Source organism: Schistosoma mansoni (genome assembly GCF_000237925.1).
Source record: "Schistosoma mansoni, WGS project CABG00000000 data, chromosome 1 unplaced supercontig 0135, strain Puerto Rico, whole genome shotgun sequence".
NCBI classification, from domain to species: Eukaryota; Metazoa; Platyhelminthes; class Trematoda; order Strigeidida; family Schistosomatidae; genus Schistosoma; species Schistosoma mansoni.
Genome location: NW_017385993.1, coordinates 324947 through 348452, shown reverse-complemented (window position 1 = coordinate 348452; position 23506 = coordinate 324947). Strand labels below are relative to the sequence as shown.

The 23506-nt window shown below is 37.8% G+C and overlaps 1 protein-coding gene across 1 annotated transcript; it reads left to right on the top strand.

Annotated features, from left to right (window-relative positions):
- Nucleotides 1-4102: 4102 nt before the first annotated feature.
- Nucleotides 4103-19824, top strand: Smp_166050 (hypothetical protein; the record flags this gene model as incomplete). The annotated part of the gene is given in 12 exon segments (XM_018791668.1): nt 4103-4205; nt 4914-5258; nt 6817-6974; nt 7356-7920; nt 8791-9537; nt 9763-9794; nt 9799-10142; nt 11263-11805; nt 12224-12414; nt 14094-14488; nt 15478-16036; nt 17645-19824. Coding segments are annotated over 12 exon segments (6162 nt in total).
- Nucleotides 19825-23506: the final 3682 nt, after the last annotated feature.

The following is a 23506-nucleotide window of genomic DNA, read 5'->3' as shown; positions in this document are numbered from 1 at the left end:
CCGACAGGTCTTGTTGAAATGATTGCCCAAAACTGTGAAAAAAGCACTTTTGAGATGGATAAAGAAAGAGGCTCAGTGAAGTAAAGCAGAGTGTCCTCGACAACATTAGTATCGATAGCACACGTGTGGACGCTAGAGAGGGTATGCTGAAGCTGTGTACCATCATATCATGGACGGTATTAAACTACCTCAGCGAGCACAACCTCACTAAATACAACATTGGTCCTCAATCATTCTGTAGGTGACTGGACCCCTGTAAACAGAGTTAAGAAGAATCGAGTGTCACTGTCAAATTGGCTGACCAGCCCAAATCTTGTAATGAAATCATGTAGTGAGTTGGACACGCTACCTACATCTAAGATTGTCCAACCAGTCAGCGTAGAGCAGGAACCCGAAACGCACTCCAAATGTTAAACAAAAAGGACCACAACCTCAATGTACTTGAGAACCTCAGAAAATGATCACGGTTTGCGAGGAGGACGGGGAAGCTCATGCGTTTCAAATTGAAGGCATAAGGTGCCTATGTATGAACACCGCGAGTGTACTAAATAAAATAGATAGGTCGCGCAAAAGTAATAATGCTAATTATGCTCATCTGATAAGAATATCTGAAACATGGATATCTTCCCAAGTTACAGACCAGGAGCTAGCAATACCAGGAATGTCTTGGTTTCGCAACGACAAAGAAACAGGAATGGGGGCGGAGTAGCCTTATACTTGCAATCTTGCTTGAAAGTACATAGGATGCACAACCAAGAGTTTATCAATCTTGATGAATCCGTATGGTGCCTAGTAAGATTGTCTACCACCTCGAGGTGCTTAGTTGGAGTCATCTACAGGGAACCTACTGCCAACATCGGGTACGACAATCGTATACTGGAAGAATTATCTGGCTCTACTCGTCTCAGACTCACTCATATCCTGATTCTAGGGCACTTCAATCTTTCTAAAGTCAACTTCACGGAACATACCTATATTGGAAGTGAAACTTCTATTGAAGTCCGGTTCTTCAACTTCATTAAAGATCTGGTATTATTTGAAAACGTGAAGTTAGCAAATCGCTGGAGAAACAGTCAGACGCTTCCGCTCTTAGACTGTGTATTTAAAAACTAAAAATTCCTAAATGACAATCCCCCAATCTTGGCTCCCATGTGGAAATGTGAGCATACCGTCATAGCATTCAATTTTATAGGCAAAACTGAACCAAGACATCCTACCAACTACAGGCGTTGTAATTTCAAATGGTTTGATATGTTGGATTCATAGGACAATCCACAGCAGGTGGATTGGGGAGTTCAACCTCAACTTGATGTGCACTCTCATTCGGAGTTCCCACTACACATGATCGTGTGTTTTACTAAGCAATATGTCCCGCAACCGGTCCTAAAATATTACAAACAACGTACGGTCATGAATAATCTGTCTTCGGATACTCAGAAGCAAAAAGTACCGCTTGGCGGAATATAAACTAACTAGCGACGACAACATATATAGGCAAATTAGACGGGCAAGGAACCCATGCACAAAGGCCATAAAAGGATACAGGCTACAGTACCAGATAAACCTCATCGATAAATTTATTTCCAGCCTGAAAGGCTTATTCCCAATTTTTAGGTCCTAGTGGCCCAATTAACAACGACGGTGACACCGCCGACCTTCAGACAGAACAGTATTTTCGGAAAATTGAATAGACTGATGCAAACTTTACTGATGTGAGCTTCACATGAAACTCCACAGAACTCTCGGAAGTGAACATGGATGCTAACTTCGTGTATCAGAAACTGAAGCAATTGAACTAGGACACTTATCCCGATCCGTATATGGTCCAATTTGCTATACTGAGGGACGCAGTTTCAATCTCGGGAACGCCGCTTAGCGTGATGTTCTCGCATTCACTAGGTGGAGGCACATTACCAGGAAATTGGAAGCTGATTCACATCACACTAATTTTCAAAGGAGGTCGACATAGCGAATCTTCAGGCTACAGTCCGGTAGCGATTCTCTCAACACAGTCAAAGATTATGGAATCCCTGATATCCAGCGGTCTATGTGACTACTTGCTATCCATAAACTTCTTTTCACCCTAACAGCACGGTTTCAAAAAAAGTCTCTCTTGTATAACTAACCTGCTGTGTGGTGGACAGATGGGCAACCATCCTTGATCACGAGGGGGAGGCTGACATCATATACCTTGAATTCTCAAAAGCTTTCAATGGGATCGGTCATATATGTCTCATCAATAAGATCAAACGATCAGGTATCACTTCATATCTAAACAATCGACTTTTAGAGGTCAGAGTAAACTTCACTTTTTCTCAAGCCATGGAATGTCCAAGTGGGTTTCTAAGTCGTTCAGTTTCTAGGACCTCTTCTTCTCTTAAACTATATAAGCGATCTTTCACAGCAGGTATAGTCAGATTTATTACTTTTCTCTGATGACGTGAAACTGGAGAGAAGTTTGCAACCAAGGTGATTAACTGGCAATCTAGAAGGAAATGACTTGATTACATTTTTGGACGGATAACAAAGGACTTGCTTTGAACAATTCGAGATGTAAGGTAGTCCATCTGCGACATATTGCAGACTGAGAATACAACTTAGGCAACTCCCCTCTTGTTACAAGAGATCTGAAGACATTTGGCTGATTAAAGCTTTTATTTTGAATATTAATAAGTCCACTGGGCTTTTGGATATATGTTTTACTCATCTCCGGAACTTGTTTGTTTGTATCATTATTTTCGGACATTTTGGTCTCTCTTTTTCTTTGGCTTGGTATTTGAGAGTTTTTGCTCCGGGAACCTACAAAATTGAAGAACGACATTTGGGTCGACTATATGTAATCTACAAATAAACTTTGGCGCATAAATTGGACTTCGGTTCTGTTGTTAATTTGGGTTCGCAAGTTACAAGCAGATCGACATACCGTGCTTCAATAACGGAAGGGAGCGAAAACTTGAATGTAACACCTCTAGAGGCATAACAAGTCGAAAATATCTAAGAGTGTTTGTACCTTATGATCTGAAGTCTTACGCTGTGACCAAAATGCCTTCCGAGCAAACATTGCACTGTTAACGCTGAATCGCATTTTTGACCAGTTCGACGAGAGAACTTTCCACCTAATCTCCAACAGTTTCATTCAACTCCGTTTCGCGTGTGAAAATATGGTGTTCTCTCACTTAATCCAAGAGGATGACGATACATTAGAGTATATTCAATGGTGAGCCATGAGATCACTTCGAGGGCTCAAATTCAAGCCCTACGAACAGTGCCTTACTTCAGTGAATCCTTAACCATCAGAGTACAGCCGTCTTAGAGGTGACTTAATGACTCACAGCACCTAAAACCTTTCTTGGCATCCTCTAAACACGTACATAAGTCTGGTCCCAATACAAAACTCAGGGGTAATACCCAGAAATTACAGACACGACACGACAGAATGGGCCATGGGCACGCTTTCTACTCCTTAAGAGTAGTTAAATGCTGGAATTCACTGCCGGATGAGCTAATCCAAGCGACTTCTCAGGATCTCCTTAAGAGCGAACTTGACATATTCTTAGGGAATAAGAACAATATCTCGCCGTAACTCACCAATTTATCTTTTGTCGCTAAATATGCCTAGGTTCTTACCTGAAGGTGTATGCGATACACCGCTACTAGATACGGAAGCTCGTTATGCGAAAACTTCTCTTATTCCTTCCAGAACCATTTGAAATTATTTGATCAAGATTTCCTTTGGAAAAAATTGTTCCTTCGTACTACTTTTGGGTCGAGGCGAATTTGTATCTATATGGTTTAGCAAAGTGCTAAAACCAACATACTTTGGATGATTTTCGCTTCTCAATACAGAAAACTGAACATGTTGATCATTGGCGCTTAGTATTGGGGTTTGTTTGTTTTTAAGAACTAAGCTTTCGTTCACCATTGTTGTTAGGGCGGCTTTTGATGTGTGTAGCATGTCGTTTCCTAATTTTTGTGCTAGTGCCCGTCTTCTGATCTGCAGTTGTAACAGATTTTGATTGTTTTTTATACACTTTCAGCGGTCCTTCTTTAAACTCGTGTCATTAAACCAGCTGGTTCCAGAAGCCAATGCTGGCATTACAGAATGAGTTCAAAAGTCAAGTCTGAAAAGACAAAAGTGAAGTTTGCTCAGTCAAATATTAATCATGTTTACAAAGGAAATACTACAGAACCTCAACATAAACCAAGTAAGATTTTATATATTCTACTGTCACATGTCATAAGTCCGATTATATACATACAGAATTGCTTGCGGTTTTTTCTAATCTAATCAGGGTAACCCTTTCGTTTGGTTTATTGAAGGTTAATTCATATCCGTACTTACTGAGTCGGAAATGCTTATTATTATTACGAATTCTTACCATACAATCTAGCTTTATTAGTGTGGCTAGTTGTGCTGACGTGAAAGACTAGTTTAATGGCTTTTAAATGCGTCTTCTAAATACAGACATTAAATTGTTTCTAAAACATTGCTCTTTTGTAATAATACCACTAGGTTGACGTTTAATGTTTTCTACTTGGAGTGTGGGTCAATGGAATCATAAAAATACATCATCTGGGAGGATTGGAGCAAGTGTTGTACACTGCACCTATTTGCAGTGATGCGTGAAGTAGGATTAGTTTTGGTGACAGTCGGGTTGTGATACCCGTTTACGGAAACCAAAGGCTTCATGAGTATTGTGATTAGGATTATAAAATTCGGTTGCTGAAACCCATACTTAGCATGGTCTGAATCAAATCACGATAATAAGACGAAAAACCTTTGATATCTGCACCCTGTCAATCTACATTGCCCACAGTCGTTTCGTGTCAAGCATGTGTAGGGACTTTGTTCACTTTCGTCAAACTTTTGTTAAGTTCAATCACCGGCTTATTTGTTCTCTCAATTTACTTAGCTGTGCGACAGTATGGGATGCAAGTTGTCGGAAAGTTGCAAGGAACGCGTCGATTACCCCCACCAGCTTGGGTCCCCAGTATCAAGGCTGAAACAGGCGGTCTGGACAGTCGAGTTTCTCTTGTTCCCGCGGGTGGGGGTGGGTGGGGAGCACCATCGACTTCCAGTGCTGACCAACCACCTGTATCATCCACGACAACTGACAGCCTTCCAGTTGTTTCTACCTTACCCTCCGTGAATGGTGCTCTTTATAGTGAAACAGTCGGAAATTCTCTCGAACCAGCTTACACAAAGTTCGCTTATGGTAACTCGGATATGGGAGTAACGGGTGTATCAACACTGAAAGGTGAGTATGATCAAATTTGCTTAAAGAATTTCTCAGGATTATCGTGTATGTATACAGCAAAATTGTTCCATTTTTATTAGCGTTCTAAAATGCGTTATAGTCTAGACACTGCAAAACGGAAACAAGGAATTTGACTTGGTGTTACTTGTAAAGAATCTGTTAATTAGTATGCTAAAAAAGCAATAGAAGAACAAGTACACTTACGTGATCCACTTAAAACACGACTTACTTTAAGGCCCCTTGGTCCTTATTTCGGGTGTGCATCCTAACCGAGGTTTCACGGTCTCTACATAGGTTTTGTAAAAGGTCTCCATGTAATTATTTTCGTTTCCTTCACTTGATTACGATTTCAACCAAAATACAAATTCAACAGCACATTTCTCACATTGGAACCAGTCTTGTGGATATTGGAGTTTAATGAGTGGATTAGCCAGATTTAATAGTTACTTTATACATCACCTTGGCTCACTCACTAGCAATCATAGGGGAGCAACTGGTATCTTTGCATCGTTTTATTGATTAGGCTATTACATTATAGATCATAATTGACAAATTTATTCTCCTCCAGCTTGGATGTCTGAATTGGTTTGTGTGAAAAGAATAAGAAAGAGAGAAACTGTAAGAAACCTTTATACTAGTATGCTTGCAAATTATAGTATACATGGTATGGACTTACGACCTATTGGCACTCGAGTGGAAACTGGGTTTCAATCAGGTTCAGATTGAGTACTAAACCTAAGTTACTACACTATGGAGTCCCAGAACAAGCATATCACGTAAATTTTCAGACCGATAGTTGCCAATCGTTTCATCAGCATCAGGATATGATGGTTAATGTTGATTTTTATCATGTCGCAGATAACAGTGCCTTTTACGTAGGCAAACTTAGATAGAGTTCTGGACATTTGATCTCAATCTTGACTACCATATATAGAAAAAAATAGTTTAATCAAGCTCCATAACTTTGCAACAGTTTTTCACATCACTTACTGCGCAAAACAGTCATGTTATTTCTTGGTGAAAGCTGTCTCCGATGCACTTTAATATGATTATTAATTTACATTTAATTTTTGTGAGTATAGACCAAAAAAACGTTGAGGTTCATCTTCTACAGACAGTCCATTTAAAGAAAGAAACGTTTTCATCCACGTATGGGTTGACAGAGCTGATTGTCGAAGTGAAAATGTTTTGCCGTGATGTATTAATCAGTGGATAGTTTTATCCTCACAGCAAAGAATATAATACACAAGCATAAAGTATGCTTCTAAGAAAACCTTTTATACAATCAATCATTCAAAAAAATTCTCATTTATCATGGACAACGACATTTTTCAAATCGCAACCAAACTCATGCTTGTCAACATTTGCCATATGTCCTCATTGTTTCCCACTTTGTAAAAGATTTTGTGGCTCACAGGCTTTACTAGTATAATAAAGTAGATATTGCATAAATTTATGGATCAAATATCTCTTTGTTGTTCCAAACGACTGAGGTTTCTTGCTTTAAAGTTTTTATGTCAGCTAGAGAGTAATAATATAACACATTTACTTATGGCAGATACTTCAGTCGGTGTAAACGGCCCTGTTAAGACAAATAAAACTGAAGAGGCAGTAAAAGACAAAGTATCCAGTCAATTGTTGAAACCGCCGAGTGATAAGCCAGGATCTAGCGGAGGATTGGCAGCTAACAAACCATTCTTCCAGAGGCCGACTCCGGTAAGTTGTAGCTTCAGATTTTATTTTTTAGCCCAATATACAAAATACATGTTTTCTTCATTTTTATATGAAGGCAAATCTTAGTAGAATTTTAGCTGAGGGTCTTATTGATTGTGACACCGATAATATAGGAATACTATTCATAGGATATTTCTGTATTATTAAATCAATATACACTAGATAACTTTTGCCAATCAGATTCATGGAACCATTCCTAATAGTGTTTCAAATTCAAATACTCAACATGAAGGACATTTCAACGAATCCGGACCAAAACGGTAGTCTGTTGAGCCTGTGATAATTGGTTGTAATAGTTATCTATTAATTAACCTGACCACTTGATCACTAACTTTGCACATACTGTTGTTTCTATCGTTTTAGATCGTAACCACTTCTAGTACTGCAACTACGACATCTAAATCTGAAATTCCTACCAAGGTTGATGGGGGCGCTCGCGAAATAGTCGGGGAGCCTTCTGGCTGGGTTGCTATTGGCCAAGACGAACCTGACTTCGACGAACGCATAATTTTCAGTGATGATGAAGAGTATGAAGTAAAACCCGTCAGATCAACCACAACGACAAACATATCAGAACAATCTGCACAATTTTTGATTCCACCGCCTAGTACTGTTAAAACCAGTTTGCATGCTATGCCTATGAAACCCTTTGTCAACCCATCAACTAATTTGCAAGGAGCTTGTGTCATCCAGTCACAATCGACGGTATCTCAAAATATGTACGGCTCTAATTTGATGACATCAAACACTTGGTCCGCTGCGGATGTATCATACACTCGAAACTGTTCAGTCAGTCACCCTGGACCTCCACCACTTAATCTTCCTTACAGCATCGCGTCGATAAATACTTGTGGGATTACTTCTGATGCTAACCGTTCATTACCAAGTGGGCAGTTTATGAACCACGTTACATCTCCAGGCGTTATAGGTATGTTTAAATTTTCTTGTATCAGTAACACGACAACCTAGTTTTGACATCAAACCCAGAAAAAATTAACGTAGTTTAGTTATTAATTCTTAACTAAGTAAGTACTTTGGCACTGGTTTATAAACCTTCAAAGAAAAACAATTTACAACCCTCTTGTTCTGAGTCCTACTTAGTCTTGCAGTTTTCTTTAGTAATTTACAACCATATGCTCTGAGTACTACCTGATTCATCCTGAATATCCTGTTGCAGCTGATGTTTTTGACCTGCCTAGCATGGTAGGACCCACAGGAATATGTTCCAGCCAATATAACTCGGTTGGGTCATCACGATAGGCAAGCCTGACCACCACGTCAGGGTAGCAGCTACGGTCGAGTTTTCATTTAACTGGACGTTTGGAAACGATTGACGAGTATATTCGTAATCGGTCAGACGTAACTGATTATTGTTAAATAACGCATATCCTTTAAACTGTTTTTTCCTTAGTGTTCGAAAAATAGTATTGAAGTTTCTTGTTTTCAATACATGGTGTTTATCTGGGCTGAGAAAAAGTGTGGGACGATGTCTTAATGGATTTTTACATAGTGAGCGTCCTCTCTCGTCAACAGTCCGGGTCGAAGAAATTAACGTAAGCATTCCAGGTGCTAGATCCTAAATATACGGATGTGTCAAACCAACCCCAAATTTGTATTTATCGTCTGCGTCTGCTCTAACCTCGACAAGTTTTGAACGGGCGATGTAGATTCTCAGGATTCATTGAAATTTAAATAGAGATAGGTTACCAGTCATGTGCAGAATGTATCATATTATATTGTCAAGTTATGAAAAAGTTCAATATCCATTCAATACTATGCTTTGTAACTTCTCTTTTAGACTCGTTCTACTCTACACATCCACTTCAAAGTCGTTTGGCGGTGTCGATTGCCAGCGGCATTACTGACTCTGTAAGGTCAGCAACCGATGTAGATGCCGAGTTACAACAGGCACAGAGACAGGCACGAACCCAAGAATTTAAAAATGCAGTCGAAAGAGCTCAACAAGCAAGAGCACGACAAAAACTTTCTGAAAGCTGTTCAGTTGAGAATGATAACATGTTACCTAAGTCTGCTCTGGGTCTCTTGCCCAGTATGTCAGAAAATAGACCATTTCCATTAGTTTCCGCGCCTTTCACGACTACGGCATGCCAACCTGATCCTAATTGTTTGTTCCCAATGGGGGATCATTCATCTGTTAATCATATGCTTAGCACTCCTCCTCCTAATATGCTTCCTGCGTTTCCAACATCAGGACCTCTAGACATAACAGCCGCAATCGCCGCTGCGACTGCTGCTGCCATAGCGTACACAGGTGGAGCAGATAGTGGAGTCCCAGAAAGAAGTAGAACTGAAATGCCTCTTAGTGTTCCTTCAGTTATTCCTCAGACACAGGTGCCAATGCCAGTTAGTTCAAACACAGTAACTGCTGGAACATGGCAAACTCAGTTTGGTTCAAATAATTCAATGCCCGCCGCTATGGTCCGATTGCTTTCTCAGCAGCCTCTTATGGCGCAGTTGCTACAGAATGCTCTTAAAATGTCTGCGGGTAATTCTCAAGTACCTAAGTCTACTCAAAATCCACAAGGTGCGTTTTTAAATCCAGACTTCTCTGTTGAACGTTTCCTCGAAATTTTCAATCAGTCACAGATGAATTGGCCTCAAGGACCCCCTATTAGTTCACCCAAGAATACCCTGTCTTCAGAATCGAATACTCAGGTCACGATATCTACCATGCGACATGATCAGTCTTCTACTAGTACTGTGGATTCATGTCTGAGAAGCCAGTTTGCATCTACAACCTCAATCCCAGGTAATCCGACGGACTGTTGGTTCACAAAACGTTAAGGAGTCGGATGGATCAAGCGAAAAAACTCGTCGAGTTCACAGGGTTTCACAATCATCCAGCAGATCAGATGTCCCTGTAGTTACTACCAGCTCCACTGTAACAAGTAGTAATTCTCCCAGTCAACGAACTACTCGTGTTCCTGGCCTAATGGATATTAAAGTATCATGTGCATCATCTCAACACTTGGCTCATCTCTGGGACAAGGAAGATCACTTACTGGAACCAGTAAGTCGTGGTTTTCGGGGGCGTGGAAAGAGCTTGATTTCATACAAGCCTCAGAGAGGAAGTGCTAAGGGTCGTGGAACCAGTAAAAGTCATCTCGAAGCTGTGACAGGTGACTTAAGTAAGTATTTCGTGACAATATTGGTACATTGTCTTTTACATTTTAAAAAGTTACCTAACTCTCCTCGTCACATGAGTATAATGTTTTGCTCTTCAGAATAAAAACTCATTTTCAAACTAACTAGACCTGTTTCGGTTGTAATTACAATTACACAGCATCTCAGGCTCATTGATTCTGCTCACTTTATTGATCCTGAAGAAAAAAATAAGGGATATGATGGATTCTGTATTAAGATTAATTGTATCCATTATTTAAATACCAATAAATGTTGTGGAATGTAAATAAGTGATTATGAAATAATTTGCTTTGAAGATGAATTTTATAAAACTACTGAGATGAAGTTGATGCTTGAATGAATTGTGAGCTTTCTTTATCGTAAGTCAACTACCTCAAGTGGAGCTAATAGTGCAGTAAATTATTAAGTCAAAAGAAAGTTATAGTTACAAAATATGCTTCTATTTTACTAAATTCACATTCTAACTCCACCTACGATACAAATATGACATTCACTCAAACCACCAGGTATAAAAAACCCATTCAATAATGGAGAAAAATTGATACTTATTCAACATAACTACAAGAGCTGGACGATCGCACTGTTAAAAGACCTATCAAATACGTGCGAAGCATTTTCCCCTTAGTGACCAGAGTACAGTAGCATCTCTAGCAAATGTAAACTTTCCATAAAACTATTCGAGTATGGTTCCTCAGTTGTAAGTTTGATGCCATTAACACATCTGTCGGTAAGAAACAGAGTAGAACTTGACAAATATTTAATACACCATACCAAAACATAAGTGAAAGAAACTCTTACTGAAAGAATCCTTTTGGGTATATTTTTCTTAACTGCTTCAGCAAAAACAAAGAATGATGTACCGAACTTCTAACAGAAATTTTTTTGTCCTAACGAACAAAACAGCTTCTGTTAAGGACTTTTTCACAATTTTGTTGGTTTGGGTCTTCATAAAGCTATAAATTCAATGACCTAATTGCTAAATAATTCACAGGTCCTGCCATTCTTTCTGTGTAGTGGTAGATGTCTCTACTCTTCAAAACTCTTGAACTGGTATATTTTTTGTCTGTCATCTTTATGACTCACTGTTTCATTCTTAAAATTTTCTAGAATCTATGGATCTTCGCGAATCAAATGATCCACATTATTCTGCAGATGACTATGATGTATCACATCGTTCACATAGTGTTTCAAAATCATCAAAATCCTGGCGCTCGAAACCATCACACAGCGTTGATGATTCAGTTATAGATGCTTATAATATGAATTCACGAGTCAAATCTGGATTGACTGATGACGAACATATGAGATACAGAAAGCAGGTTCGAAATATAACAGATGATAGTTGTTGGACGCGTACAGATCTGGACAATAATAGTTCACCTTCTGTGTTGTCTAGCGAAAGTGAGAATAATGAATGCGGTGTTCTTAGTGATGTTCAAGAAGGTGATGGTACTGAAGATGACAAGAGGTATAACCGATTCCATACCGAGTCTGGGAAAAAAAGGAGTCAACACCTAAGTAAATTCTCACATCCGAATCAAGCTGGAGTGTCCGACAATAAAGATAAGAATAAAAGTCTCAGTACATCCTACAACAGACGAGGTCGACGTGGTCGTGTCGGGACGAATAGTCATTTTACAAGTTCCAGGTAACTTGAATTACATAATTTTCTTGACAAAATGATTTGAGTGTAATGTTCATGAAAATAATTCTAACTAAATTTTAATCTGACTCATAAATTAAATTATTTCATATATTTATAAATATTGATGTTCAATGCTTTAGTTATACGATGACTTGTTTTGTGTGCTCCGCAATGTTTTTAGCAGACTTAGTAGCCTTTTTTTCTATAAACTTTTCTATAACGTCCCATTGATCTCTGAATGGCTAATTTTGTTTGATACTTAAGAGTATCTATTGATTAGACTTCTTTAATTTCCTTCCTATGCTAGTGTACAATTATCGGTTTTATAATCCTGGTTTCGGCAAACAGCTGATTGTTGTCAACAGCTTTAATAAAACTAAGTGTGCAATGTAAATCATTTCTTTTTATGATAAAATTGTAGGAGTTATACTACAGATGATTTCTCTTCATACTCGAAACGTTATTCAAAAGGTTCGGAACAAGATTATTATTGGCGTCAATATTATGGTTCTGGATCCAGAGGAGTTCGTACAGGTCATTCTGCTGGGATGAACATCGATCAGTACAAAAATCATAGTAACGATGATATCTTCTACAGACCATCGGAGCGTCGTAAGCTGTTCTGAGTGTTTTTACCCTGTATCTTGGTTTAGTTAAATGTATTTACAAACATTATTTATAAAGTACCTGTTAAAAGCAAACCGTATGGTTCCTAAACCTACCTCTAGTAGTATTTACTTGAACTAAAATCACTTGTGAAATACATCATGTTTAAGTGTGTCAGTTTCGTCGTTTCAGATAATTGATATTCGAAACCACTTGAAATTTGTCATGGTTAAACATTCACTAATGATTGATTTTATCAGAAAACCATAGTGAAAACATGAAATATGTATTCGCTTTCTTTGGCTAAGACAGTGATATGTGTCTAAATAATTCTCTCCGTGCTCCTGGAAAATAGCTAAATCTGTGGTCTACACATATAGAGAAACAATGTTTATGTATGATCAAGATATAATTATTGGGAGCCAACATAAAAAGATAAATTATCAGTCTTCAGTAATAAGGATAGTAGGTTGATGAACCTGTGTTAATCCTGACATGGTTGTTTTGAAATCGTAGTCAAATCCCGAAATTCTTAATAGTGAATTAAAGCATTAAGTTTGAAACAAGCTTATATCTTTGGGATGTTCACACTGCAAAGATGTGTTTAGAGTTAGACTATTATAGAGAAAGTTTCAAATGATTCAAACAAGTGGATTTTTCTTAAATATGACTAGTATAATGTAAAAGTGTTACCGGAGGCAGCATAAATTTAGTGTTTGATATGTAATCCGACAGATTTACATCTTTTTAAATTTTAAGTGCCTTATTGATCTACGTCCAGTAGTTATTCCATGTATACTCGTTTACTGTTAGTTCAATCATCTTGTTGAAATCGTCTCGAACTTTAAATGTGCATTACTTTGCTATATTCAACATCCTACTATTCCAATCAGTCCTATTTTCTGTATTACTGTGAAAGAATCGCTTTCAGTGTAAACTTGAATTCAATATGTTCATTCTTTCAGTTTATTTTAAATTTTATTATAGAGGTATGTAAATACTGTGCAATTAATGTTTTTCTATCGTAGTAAAGGTATTACATTTCCAACCACAGTCATCGTTTTATTTATTAACTGCACAACTAAATATCGATTTATTTATTTATTTGAACACATAAATATTGGTACAAAGGGACACCAGATATATATGCGCCACACAAATCTTATTTGATTTGTGTGAGGACTGTGATACTGTCCGGATGCCCAAACCGAAGCAGGTGGTTTTCTTAAGGGGCCACACCCGTAGCCTTTGACCGTAAGATCTGATCCACAGGGCAATGGAGCATCGTGAGGAGATGCAGTCCCATGGTAGCTGGTGACCAGTAATTGGTTCATACACCATTTGTTCCATCAGGATCCTGGAGCCCATGTGCACCATTGGTTTGGAACCAGTGTTTTCCAGCTTCCCTAGATGGACGCGCGGTGTCCACCCACCCGGTTAAAGCGTCGGACATTCGTTTCTGAGCCACTGAATATCAAGCTTTCTGTTTTTTCTTTAAATATGTGTATGCAGTTTGACGGTACGCAAATTTAGTGAATTCCTTCCAATCTAGCTACTTTATTCATAAGCTGATATCTTTCTTAGTATAGATGACTCATTATTTTGTGCGTGCAACGTTTTTTGCATCAATAACAATTTACATGTTCGGACATTAGTAGCCTTTAATTTTTTATTTAATTAAGCAGAAGCCTCTCGAAGTATTACCTCTGGCAGCTTTACTGGGATATCTGGATATTTTGGTGGTCGAATGACTCGTTCATACGCACAATATGAATCATCTCGTGATCAAAACAAGGATTTAGATAGTCAATATTACGTTACAAATGGTCGTCAGATGCGACCACAAAAGATGTATTACAGTCATAAAGGACAGTTTTCAAGTGCTACAGATTTTTCTCATGAGTATGTTGCTAGTGACAACGATGAAAATAGGTCTCACGGTCGATCAACTAATTACCCTGATAGTAAAGCGAAGGTTTATGCTGTCAGTGGACGTTTCCATAAAACATACAGAAAAAATCCAACAAATACTACCACAAAGTCTGAGTTAAACACTCAGCCACATATTGATACTGAACAGGTAATTTTTTTCAAAGCGTATTCTTCGAAGGCTATTCAAAAATTGTCGTGAATGCACCAATGTCGAAATGTTAATGTGTAGTCGTTAATAACCAGAAGTATTGAGGATCTGTTGTGAAGTAGGCGTTTTGTTGAATAAACGAATTATTGGATTGTTAAAATCGATACGGCTTAGTTGAAGTGACAGCTGTCCGCTACACTGGATTACTGACACCTGGATAAACTAAGATTAAGGCAAGATAACCATCTAATACATAGGCATGTTTACGTACAAAATATTAACATAAACAATAACATGATCGGATGTCGTAAAGGACTAGACAACATCAATCTTGTAGATCTCCCACTCTAATAAATTTGATCCATTTGTAGTTCACTGAGCATCAAACGTGCTTAACATCGTATCAGTTAATCTTCTGCCAGTTATAAAAGTGTATGATATAATGAGTCAGTTAGTGTTGGTCTTATAACACCATTAATTAGGACAGAAGATTAGATGATATGACATCCTGTCTGGAAGCCGAAACAATTGCTTGGGTTTCAAGCATGTGTTTATAGAGATTTTCTCGTTCTTCTAAGGAAAGTTACCTACGTATCCCTTGATATATTGTTGTAATCGCTCGCCTCAGGCGTCACCACTTTACTCCTTATGATCCTTCAGAATGTTATGTCTTCTCGTCCTGTAAGTTGATCTGGGACCCAGATCAGTCGATTTCGTGTTTCGAATCAATAACATGTTTAGTACATTAAAACGTTCAAAGCGTGCTAAGCAATCTGTACTTCAAAGCAATAAAGTTTAAGTGACTTTGTGCAAAGCATTTTGTCACGTAGTTAGTAAGCCATGTATTCATGGCCCAAAAATAACTTTTCTGTGTTGATAATGTGTCATTATATAATTATACGGCTTACAATGTAACTGTGTTTCATACAGTTTCACCCTTCACTTATCGATGTATTTTAATAACATTTCACATTTCTCTGTTAAACTAGGTAGCTAAACTGACACTGGATAGTACTAATAGTCAGATAGAAGGTATAGATGATCCCGAAGTCCCCACCGTTCGTGTCCCCGCTTCAGATTCAGTTATTATGAACGCCCAGTACACTAAAATGCGTACTAATCGTTTTGCTACCCACAAAGTTTTAGGAACATCCAAACGCGTAAGTAATCGTGCTGGTCAAAATCATCAATCAAAGCGTCTTAACGGCTCTGTTATTCATACCACTCGTCGCTATCGAGAAATGCGGGATCGATACAATGATGAAAAAGATGGTGATGGAGGGGCTGCTGCTGGTGGTGCGGGTCGATCTGGAACATCTAGTGGTGTATCTGCTTCCATTATTTTCAAGACTGGGACTGGTGGAAATAGTAATTCTCGTGGTGGCAATCAATGTAGTGGTAATGGTGGTCATACTGATTCTGCTGTTGATTTTGTTGATCAAGGAAAGCAAAGCAACAATAGTGAAGTTGTTTCAAATACTGCTAACGATCCGCTTGATGAAAATAACATGAACTCACGGTCTCTTACGCGTCGGCGGCAAGCGGTTGGTAAGTTTTATTTACAGAATGTTCTTGTTCTTCACTGGTATTTGTCAAATATCTGCTGGTTATTTTTACAATGAGTGTAGGTAAAAATGCAACTGTCCGTGTATTTGTGTTGGAAGTTATTGCTATTGCATTAAAGTTCGGGCAGTGCTCACATGTCAACCCAGTTTCACTTAGTTTGAGAATAGTTTACACGATTCCTATCACTCTTCTTTGACAAACGATATTTTTTCATTATATGTATTGGTCAATGAAAACACTGACTGATCTTTTTTTTGAAGCCTGTGTTCAAGGTGCCAGTTACCATTTCAGTGTTTCTTTACATCGAATTCATTTATTGTATGCTAAATAACAATTGAATTCAAATATGGCTGTTACTTCCTACACTTTTTTCATAGTAAACCTTTATTTGTCAGTTTTTTTGCAATAGTTTATACTTGGTTGTTGTTCACTCCGTTAATTAAAGTTTTGAAGACTCATCTAGTTTTACATACAGTAGGCGCTTATTGTCTTTAGAAAAACAACAAAAGCTATACAATTAGACTACCTAGTTTACAGAACACAACGCAATCAAAAACATTTCAACACTCCAATGTATATGATCTATGGTTTGTAACGTCTTATATTCTGTGAACTGCTGAAGCGTCAATAACACGTCTTTACTCATCACTATCTGTTCTGTCATGTCGTAGTATTATTTTTCAGAAGAATTGAAGTCTAATACATTAGTATAGAGTAGTGAATTTAGTCAAAAATACGATCATTGATAATTTTTGTCAAATCTTAAAACATTTAGGCATTAGGCTTTGAAATTTGTTTTCACTCGGTCAGCTCGTAAATCTGTTATTGGCTAAGTGTTCGATATATTCATCTTTTACAGTGGTAACCGGGAATACTAGCGATACAAATGATGTTGATGAATGGGAGACGGCATCTGAAGGGTCGTTTTCCTCTGAAACTATTAAGAACTCGTCAAAGCCGCTGTCAGATGCAAACAAACGAAAAAATGTTTCCGAAATATCTACTTCTTCCCACCTAAAAAATGATGTAAAGACTTCAAAATCATCTTCCACAGTTACAAGAGGCAATCCATCCAGCTGTCATGTTACTGAGGCAACTATTAATCATCGTCATCATGACAATGATGACACAGAAGGGGGTAGGTGTGCATGATATACCACGTTCTTCTTGGACACTTTAAATCTTTAGTAGCGTCGTTTTACCTTTCAGACGCCTAGTAGTAATTGCATGTAATCAGAGTTTGCATGCAAACTGATGGAATCATATTGTTGACTGCTTAATCACAATAGGTCGATATGTCTGTCGTTTTGATGGTGTATGTGTGCCATTGAGTCAAATCGTAATGTGATTAGGTTGTTTGCAATTTTATTTATAATTCTTATTATTTATTACAGTTCTCCCTGTATACTCAAGACATTTGTGGAAATCAGTATTCATGGGTTATTAATACTCTTTAATATTTTGTTGTATGATTACTATATAAAGTTTCCTTAATTAGCTCATTTACTATACATTCATGTTGATTGATTATCTATGACAAATCTAGACCGGTCTAAGCGTTGGTATTACTTTTTGCTAACTTTTCTCCAGGTACCAGTTCAAGACCTGCTGCTGGTGGGATTGCTTTACAAACAGAATGTTCTAAAGTCTCTTCTTCCCCATCCGTTATTAGTGGAACTGTTCAGAAAAATGAAAAGTCTCACTTGTCAGGTGGAAGTTCCACAAACCAACATAGTGCCTATCGTAGTAACACGCGTGCCTCTCGATGTGGAACCACTTTTTACCACAAAAGAAATGATATGTCCTCAATACCGCCTTTAATGTCTATTAAGCCTCATGCCTCATTTCCTGAAAATTCTTATGCTGTGGATTCATTGTCTACATGGGCTAATCGCACAGAGCGAAAAAGTGAAACAGTTTCCAAGGATGATTCTGATAAGTTCTCGCAATCACGTAAAGAGTTCTACGAGGTAAATCAAGACACCTTTGAAGAGGATACTCCACATGGAGATGGATTTACAAAAGTTGTCTCAAAAGCTAGCAAGTATTTTGCCCGTCGACGAATGCAGCAAGAAGTTTCAGTTTCTGGTGACTTGAGCACAAGAAGGTCGAATGGTTTCTCTAGAAATATTGGAAATGTAACCCAAGTATATTCCAAGGAGGGTTCAACCTTAACTACCACTCTTTCACAAAATTATGTACATACAAATGACCATAAAAGTCAATCAAGTGGTTTGTTAAGAAGTTTGTCGGGTAAAAAGAAGTGTCTCCCCACTAAAGTAAGTTTTATGGGTCCACCATTATGTTTGGACGCAACTTCATCAGTATGCACTGTTACAACTTCTATTTTGTCTGGTCAAACTAACCAACCAGTTCCTTGTAGCAGCAGTTTGTCAGCCACACCTACATCATCTGTACTGCAGAAGATTTCTTTCTCGACTACTCGCACTTGGTCGAAAGTTGTCGGTACAAAGTTTGCAAAAGTCCCACCTGAAAATCATGGTGACTCTACGAAAACCTCATCGTCAGTTTTACTTAATTCAAATTCAGTCTGGCAAACAGAACATTCAAACCACGTAATTACTGAGGAATCCAATGAAGATAAAAAATTATTAGACAACACAGCCACTACAACAACCAGTAACACAGATTCAGTGGTGAAATGCTCTTATGCTTCCATGCAATCGTTATGGTCGATAGGCGATAGCATACCTCAAGCAAACAAAAATCATTCAACCAATAGTACTTTGCTCTTGGCTAGTAGCACAGTTCAGGGTACGGTTGTCCCTTCTGTTGGTCCGCTATGTACTGTTAGTCCTTCGACTACATTCTCATCTCAAATTTCTAATAACATTTGTAAGGTCAAGCCTCAACAACAACAGCTTCTTCAGGTTACTTCCATCTCACCTCTTATTTCAACTTCTATGCACTTAAACCTTCTTAGCCCGTCTAATAATAATATTATTGAGAATATCTCCACCGCAGATTTGATAGCAGAAACAGAAAGATCTGATTTCGAATGTTGTGGTGACATTGGACGTCCTAATGCCCTTTTAAGACCGCATACCTCAGATAACCTTCAAAATTTAACAACTTTATCCAGTAACGCTTTTCAGTCTTGGTCTTCCTCAAATGCTCTATATACACCATTCTCTTTATCAAATGTTCCTATAAATCGTCACGAAAGCAACATGTTTTCCGGTAACGTTTGGCCTACAGCTGATCAAAGTATGGATATGAATATAAATTGCATGACAGGTTCGTATAATACTAATTCTAACCAACCACACTTTCAAAATCAATTGAGTTCTAATATTCTTTCAAGTGTTTTAACTCACAATAATACCACCCCATCATTGGATGGCATGACTAAGCAATCGAATATTTCCATCACACCCAGGCAACAGCACATACAGTCTTATCAAAACTCTATATTAACACCCGCAGATAGAGTAAACATATATTCCAGTGGTCCATATGGAAATAACTCTACAGAACTAGGAAAACTATCAAACAACCTATGTGTTCCGTCTCAACAAATGACTTATGTATCTGCAGCGCCTTCATTATATGTCCATCCACAGTCAACTGCAATTCAGCCGGCACCTTCTCGATCATTTCACCATTCCTTATCAATTCCGATTCAGTCACAAATGAGTCAAGCTCGGAAGTGCAGACAACAGGTACCACATCAAATGGATCCATCCACATTTACTGCTGGGTATACAAGTTTTCCCACGGACATAAAAGTATGTTTATTTCTCTTTTGAGCCTTTTGTATGTTAATGATTCATAAATGATTTTATAAACAAAGTTTCGTGCTGATATAATCAATTGTCAATTTTGCACCAAATCCATTTTGTCACACTGAGTTGCTATCTTTTACCTGTGGTTATGTCAGCACCTGAGTGCACAACTACTTTTTATGCGTTTGATCTTGTAAGTAATTGCATTCCTATTATCCATTTTAGTTGAACCAGTGAATTTTAGCCGTAATATTATTCAAATTTCAATTCAAACTGATGTAATAATGTAACTTATCCAAGCTTTCTAAACTATTGGTGCGCCTATGATTTGATTTTTATTTGTAGTCTTTTATTTTAATTGCAGAATGAATACAATTTCCCTCCGTCTATTGCTGGTTGTATTCCACCTCCTCCTTCTGTTGGCTTGTATTCAGCCATTCATCAGTCTAATTACCCACAGAATTCAGGAAGACATGCAATCGGATTTCCGACGACTGTAAATTCGTATTCTCTTCTTGGAAACCCTTCTGCTACTTCTAATCTTCAAGCTGCTGGACAACCATATGCCCCAGCGATCGGACCAGCTGCTGGAAACGGTGGAGGTTTATTACCTCATCCTGTTCCTCAGGGTGGTTATAACAATACACCTTGTCACTTCCCGACACCTATTACTTCAAATTCTGTCTCAAACTATGCCAATGCTTCTAACTATGTAGGCGTGATTGGAGGAGGGCGACCGAATACTGACCATTCAAATGCTACAGTTCGACAAAGAGGTTTACAGCATCACAATTTATTCCCCCATCCAAACCTCCCACAGTCACCCTCAGCGCAAGGACAACAGTCTTTTCAGTTGCCATCCAGTTTTTATCCGTCGATTTCACCATCGCATCAACGCGTATCACTTCAGCAGTTTGGAGGTACATCTCGTGCAGCAATCACTGGACCAATTAATCCGCAAAATGGACTTTATGGTCCAGCATTTGGTGGGGCTTCTCATCCACCAAATCAAGCCACTCCACCTCCTATCGGACATCAGTTGAATCCTATAGGTTTTTATAGTAATCAGTTCCAATATCCATCTCGTCCGGGTAAGCATTTTGCGTTAAACATAGATGTATCCAACTTGTCGTATTATCTTTGTTTCCTTTTCGAGTGAAAATCGCATTGACTATTAGCGTAACACAGTCACATTTCGTAGCACTGTCTGTCATTGAAAGGTGTACCTTCGAAGTACATATACCTTGTGAAGGCTCTTTACTCGAATACTACCAGTCGAGTGAGAGCTTATGGTGAACTGTCATCTGATTTTGCAACCTCAAGTAGTATCCGACAAGTCTCTCCACTATCTCCATTTTTGTTTGATTTCATTATAGACTTATTGCTGGAAATAACACTCTTCGACTGAATTTTCGGGAATTGATCTCCTACCAGGAGGTCCACTTATCGACTTAGAATACTCAGGTGACATATTCCTATTTGGTGAAGAAGCTGATAAAATGTAGATTCTTTTGGTAGCACTGAGTAGTAATGCCAGGATGTTTGGGATGCGTTTCTTTCCATCTAAATGTAAATTGTTCCTCGAGGACTGACCTGCGTCAACACTTGAACTAAGGATAGGGAGCGAAGTAGTCGGACGCGTCGACAACTTCACTTATCTTGGAAGTCTGATCAGCCCTAATGGGCTGGCGTCTGGCGAAATCTCTGTATGGATGCGGAAAGCTCGTTCGACTTTTGCCAACTTACGTCACCTATAGTGAAGGCGAGATATCCGTCTATCAATTAAACAATGAAAATTATATTCTTATATGCAATCTTTCTCTTATATATTACTTCTGTTGAAGTAACTACTTCTATGAATTTGGTGTTGATCATATTGTGCTAATGAGGTATTCTAACTTGAACCGATGCATAATGTGCCTGGTCCTACATTGTAGCTGACTGATACAAAGTTTTCGGTTTTTAGCTTAATACGCAAGTAGTTATAAATTGATCGTGTAATGTTGCTTCACTTCCTCCTTCTGTTTTTCTTATTAGTACAATGTATATTTGTGATTTGGCTTCAAATAAGTTACCTATTTTTTCTTTTTGCTATTTCTTACACTCTACAGACGGACTTCACTGACAAATCACCCGTACAATGTGTTTCTTGACTTTTATTGTGGAGAATTATTTTCCGAGTTCTGTGCTTCCATCCTAACTATATATCTTACGATCATACTGTAATCTATTCGTATTAGTCAAAGAATGGTCACTACTTGTCTTTAAATGCACATCATTTTTTTTGTAGATCACTTGTAGTCTTGGCCAGTTTTTCTGTAAACAGAACAATTTCTTTTAATCTTTTTTCTTGTTTGTGTCAATTCTCTGTATCTTTGAGTTTTTTTTATCAAATTAAATGTGTTTGATGACTGTAAATTCTGTTTCTTGTGAATCTTTGTCATGTATGTTATACATTGTCTACTAAATGGTCAACATGATGATTGCTTGTGTTTCCGACTAGATTGTCTTTGATCCAATGATGATTTTATTGCTCGTTTTCTCTATCTTTCAATTAGAGAATCCTATATAATTCTTCTTGTCTGTCTATGATTTGACACTTGATCTGAAATTTTACTTATTATCATTATCATCATTAATAATAATTGTTGTACACGTTCTCCCTTCTGCTCATTGGCTAACTTGATTGGTTATTCTTGTAAACAGGATATATACATATATATTTATATATATAGATATATGTTGTTTACATTTGTCTGAATTTTAGATACACGATAAAAATTTGTTTTGTTAGTTACACTACTTAAAGTTGGTTGGTTGCTGGCTGGAAAATAAATTTGTTTAGGTTGTCGTGAAAATATATTAGTCCGTAATGTTTTTCTTCGCCCTGAAGTTCCTCCTACTTCTTTAGTTTTCATCCTGTGATTAATGTTCTTTCGAATATCATGGATGATTCCTTTCTATATTTAGCCATGTAACATTGTTTGCGTTTGGGCTTTATCACTTTCATCCATCCATATTCTAGATATTTGCTCCAAATCCTACTTTATCTATAAATGTATGATTGGTAGGCTTCCAGCATAACAGTTGATATTTGACATAAGGTTACTGTAATAAAACTAAAATCATACTTCCTGAAACCGCTGTAGTTATATGGTGAATTGCACCATTATGAACTCAACTTTACAAAATTGAACTAACGCTGCTGTATAGTAAATGGCTTAGATTGGCATAAACTGCTCTGAATTTCGGATTATAGACTAATTACTTTATTTCAGAGTAGTAGAAATATTTTGAACAGTCCAGTTTCTTACGAATGTCTTATTCATCCCCAAAATGACTTTAAAAATTCCTCAGTTTGGATACACCGACATCTGTCAGTGTTTTCGATTGTTATATTCTCTCAGCTGGGTGGTTCTATATTGAAGTTTTCATTATCGTTCCCAATATAATTGTGCTCACTTCATTTCGAAGAACGCAACAAAGCACTTGCCATATCTGCAAATGTTTGCCATTTGAAATGTTATCAAGTCACTAAGACGCGAAAGCCTTTACAATACTCAAATATTTCCAAATGACCGAATTCTAGTCGGTTTTAATGTTAAATTTTAGATGATGTACCCCTCGGTTTTCCAAATTCAAAATAACTTCTACCCGTAATATACACTCATCTGTTGGTACTATCAGTTAATCCTTCGTGATGCCT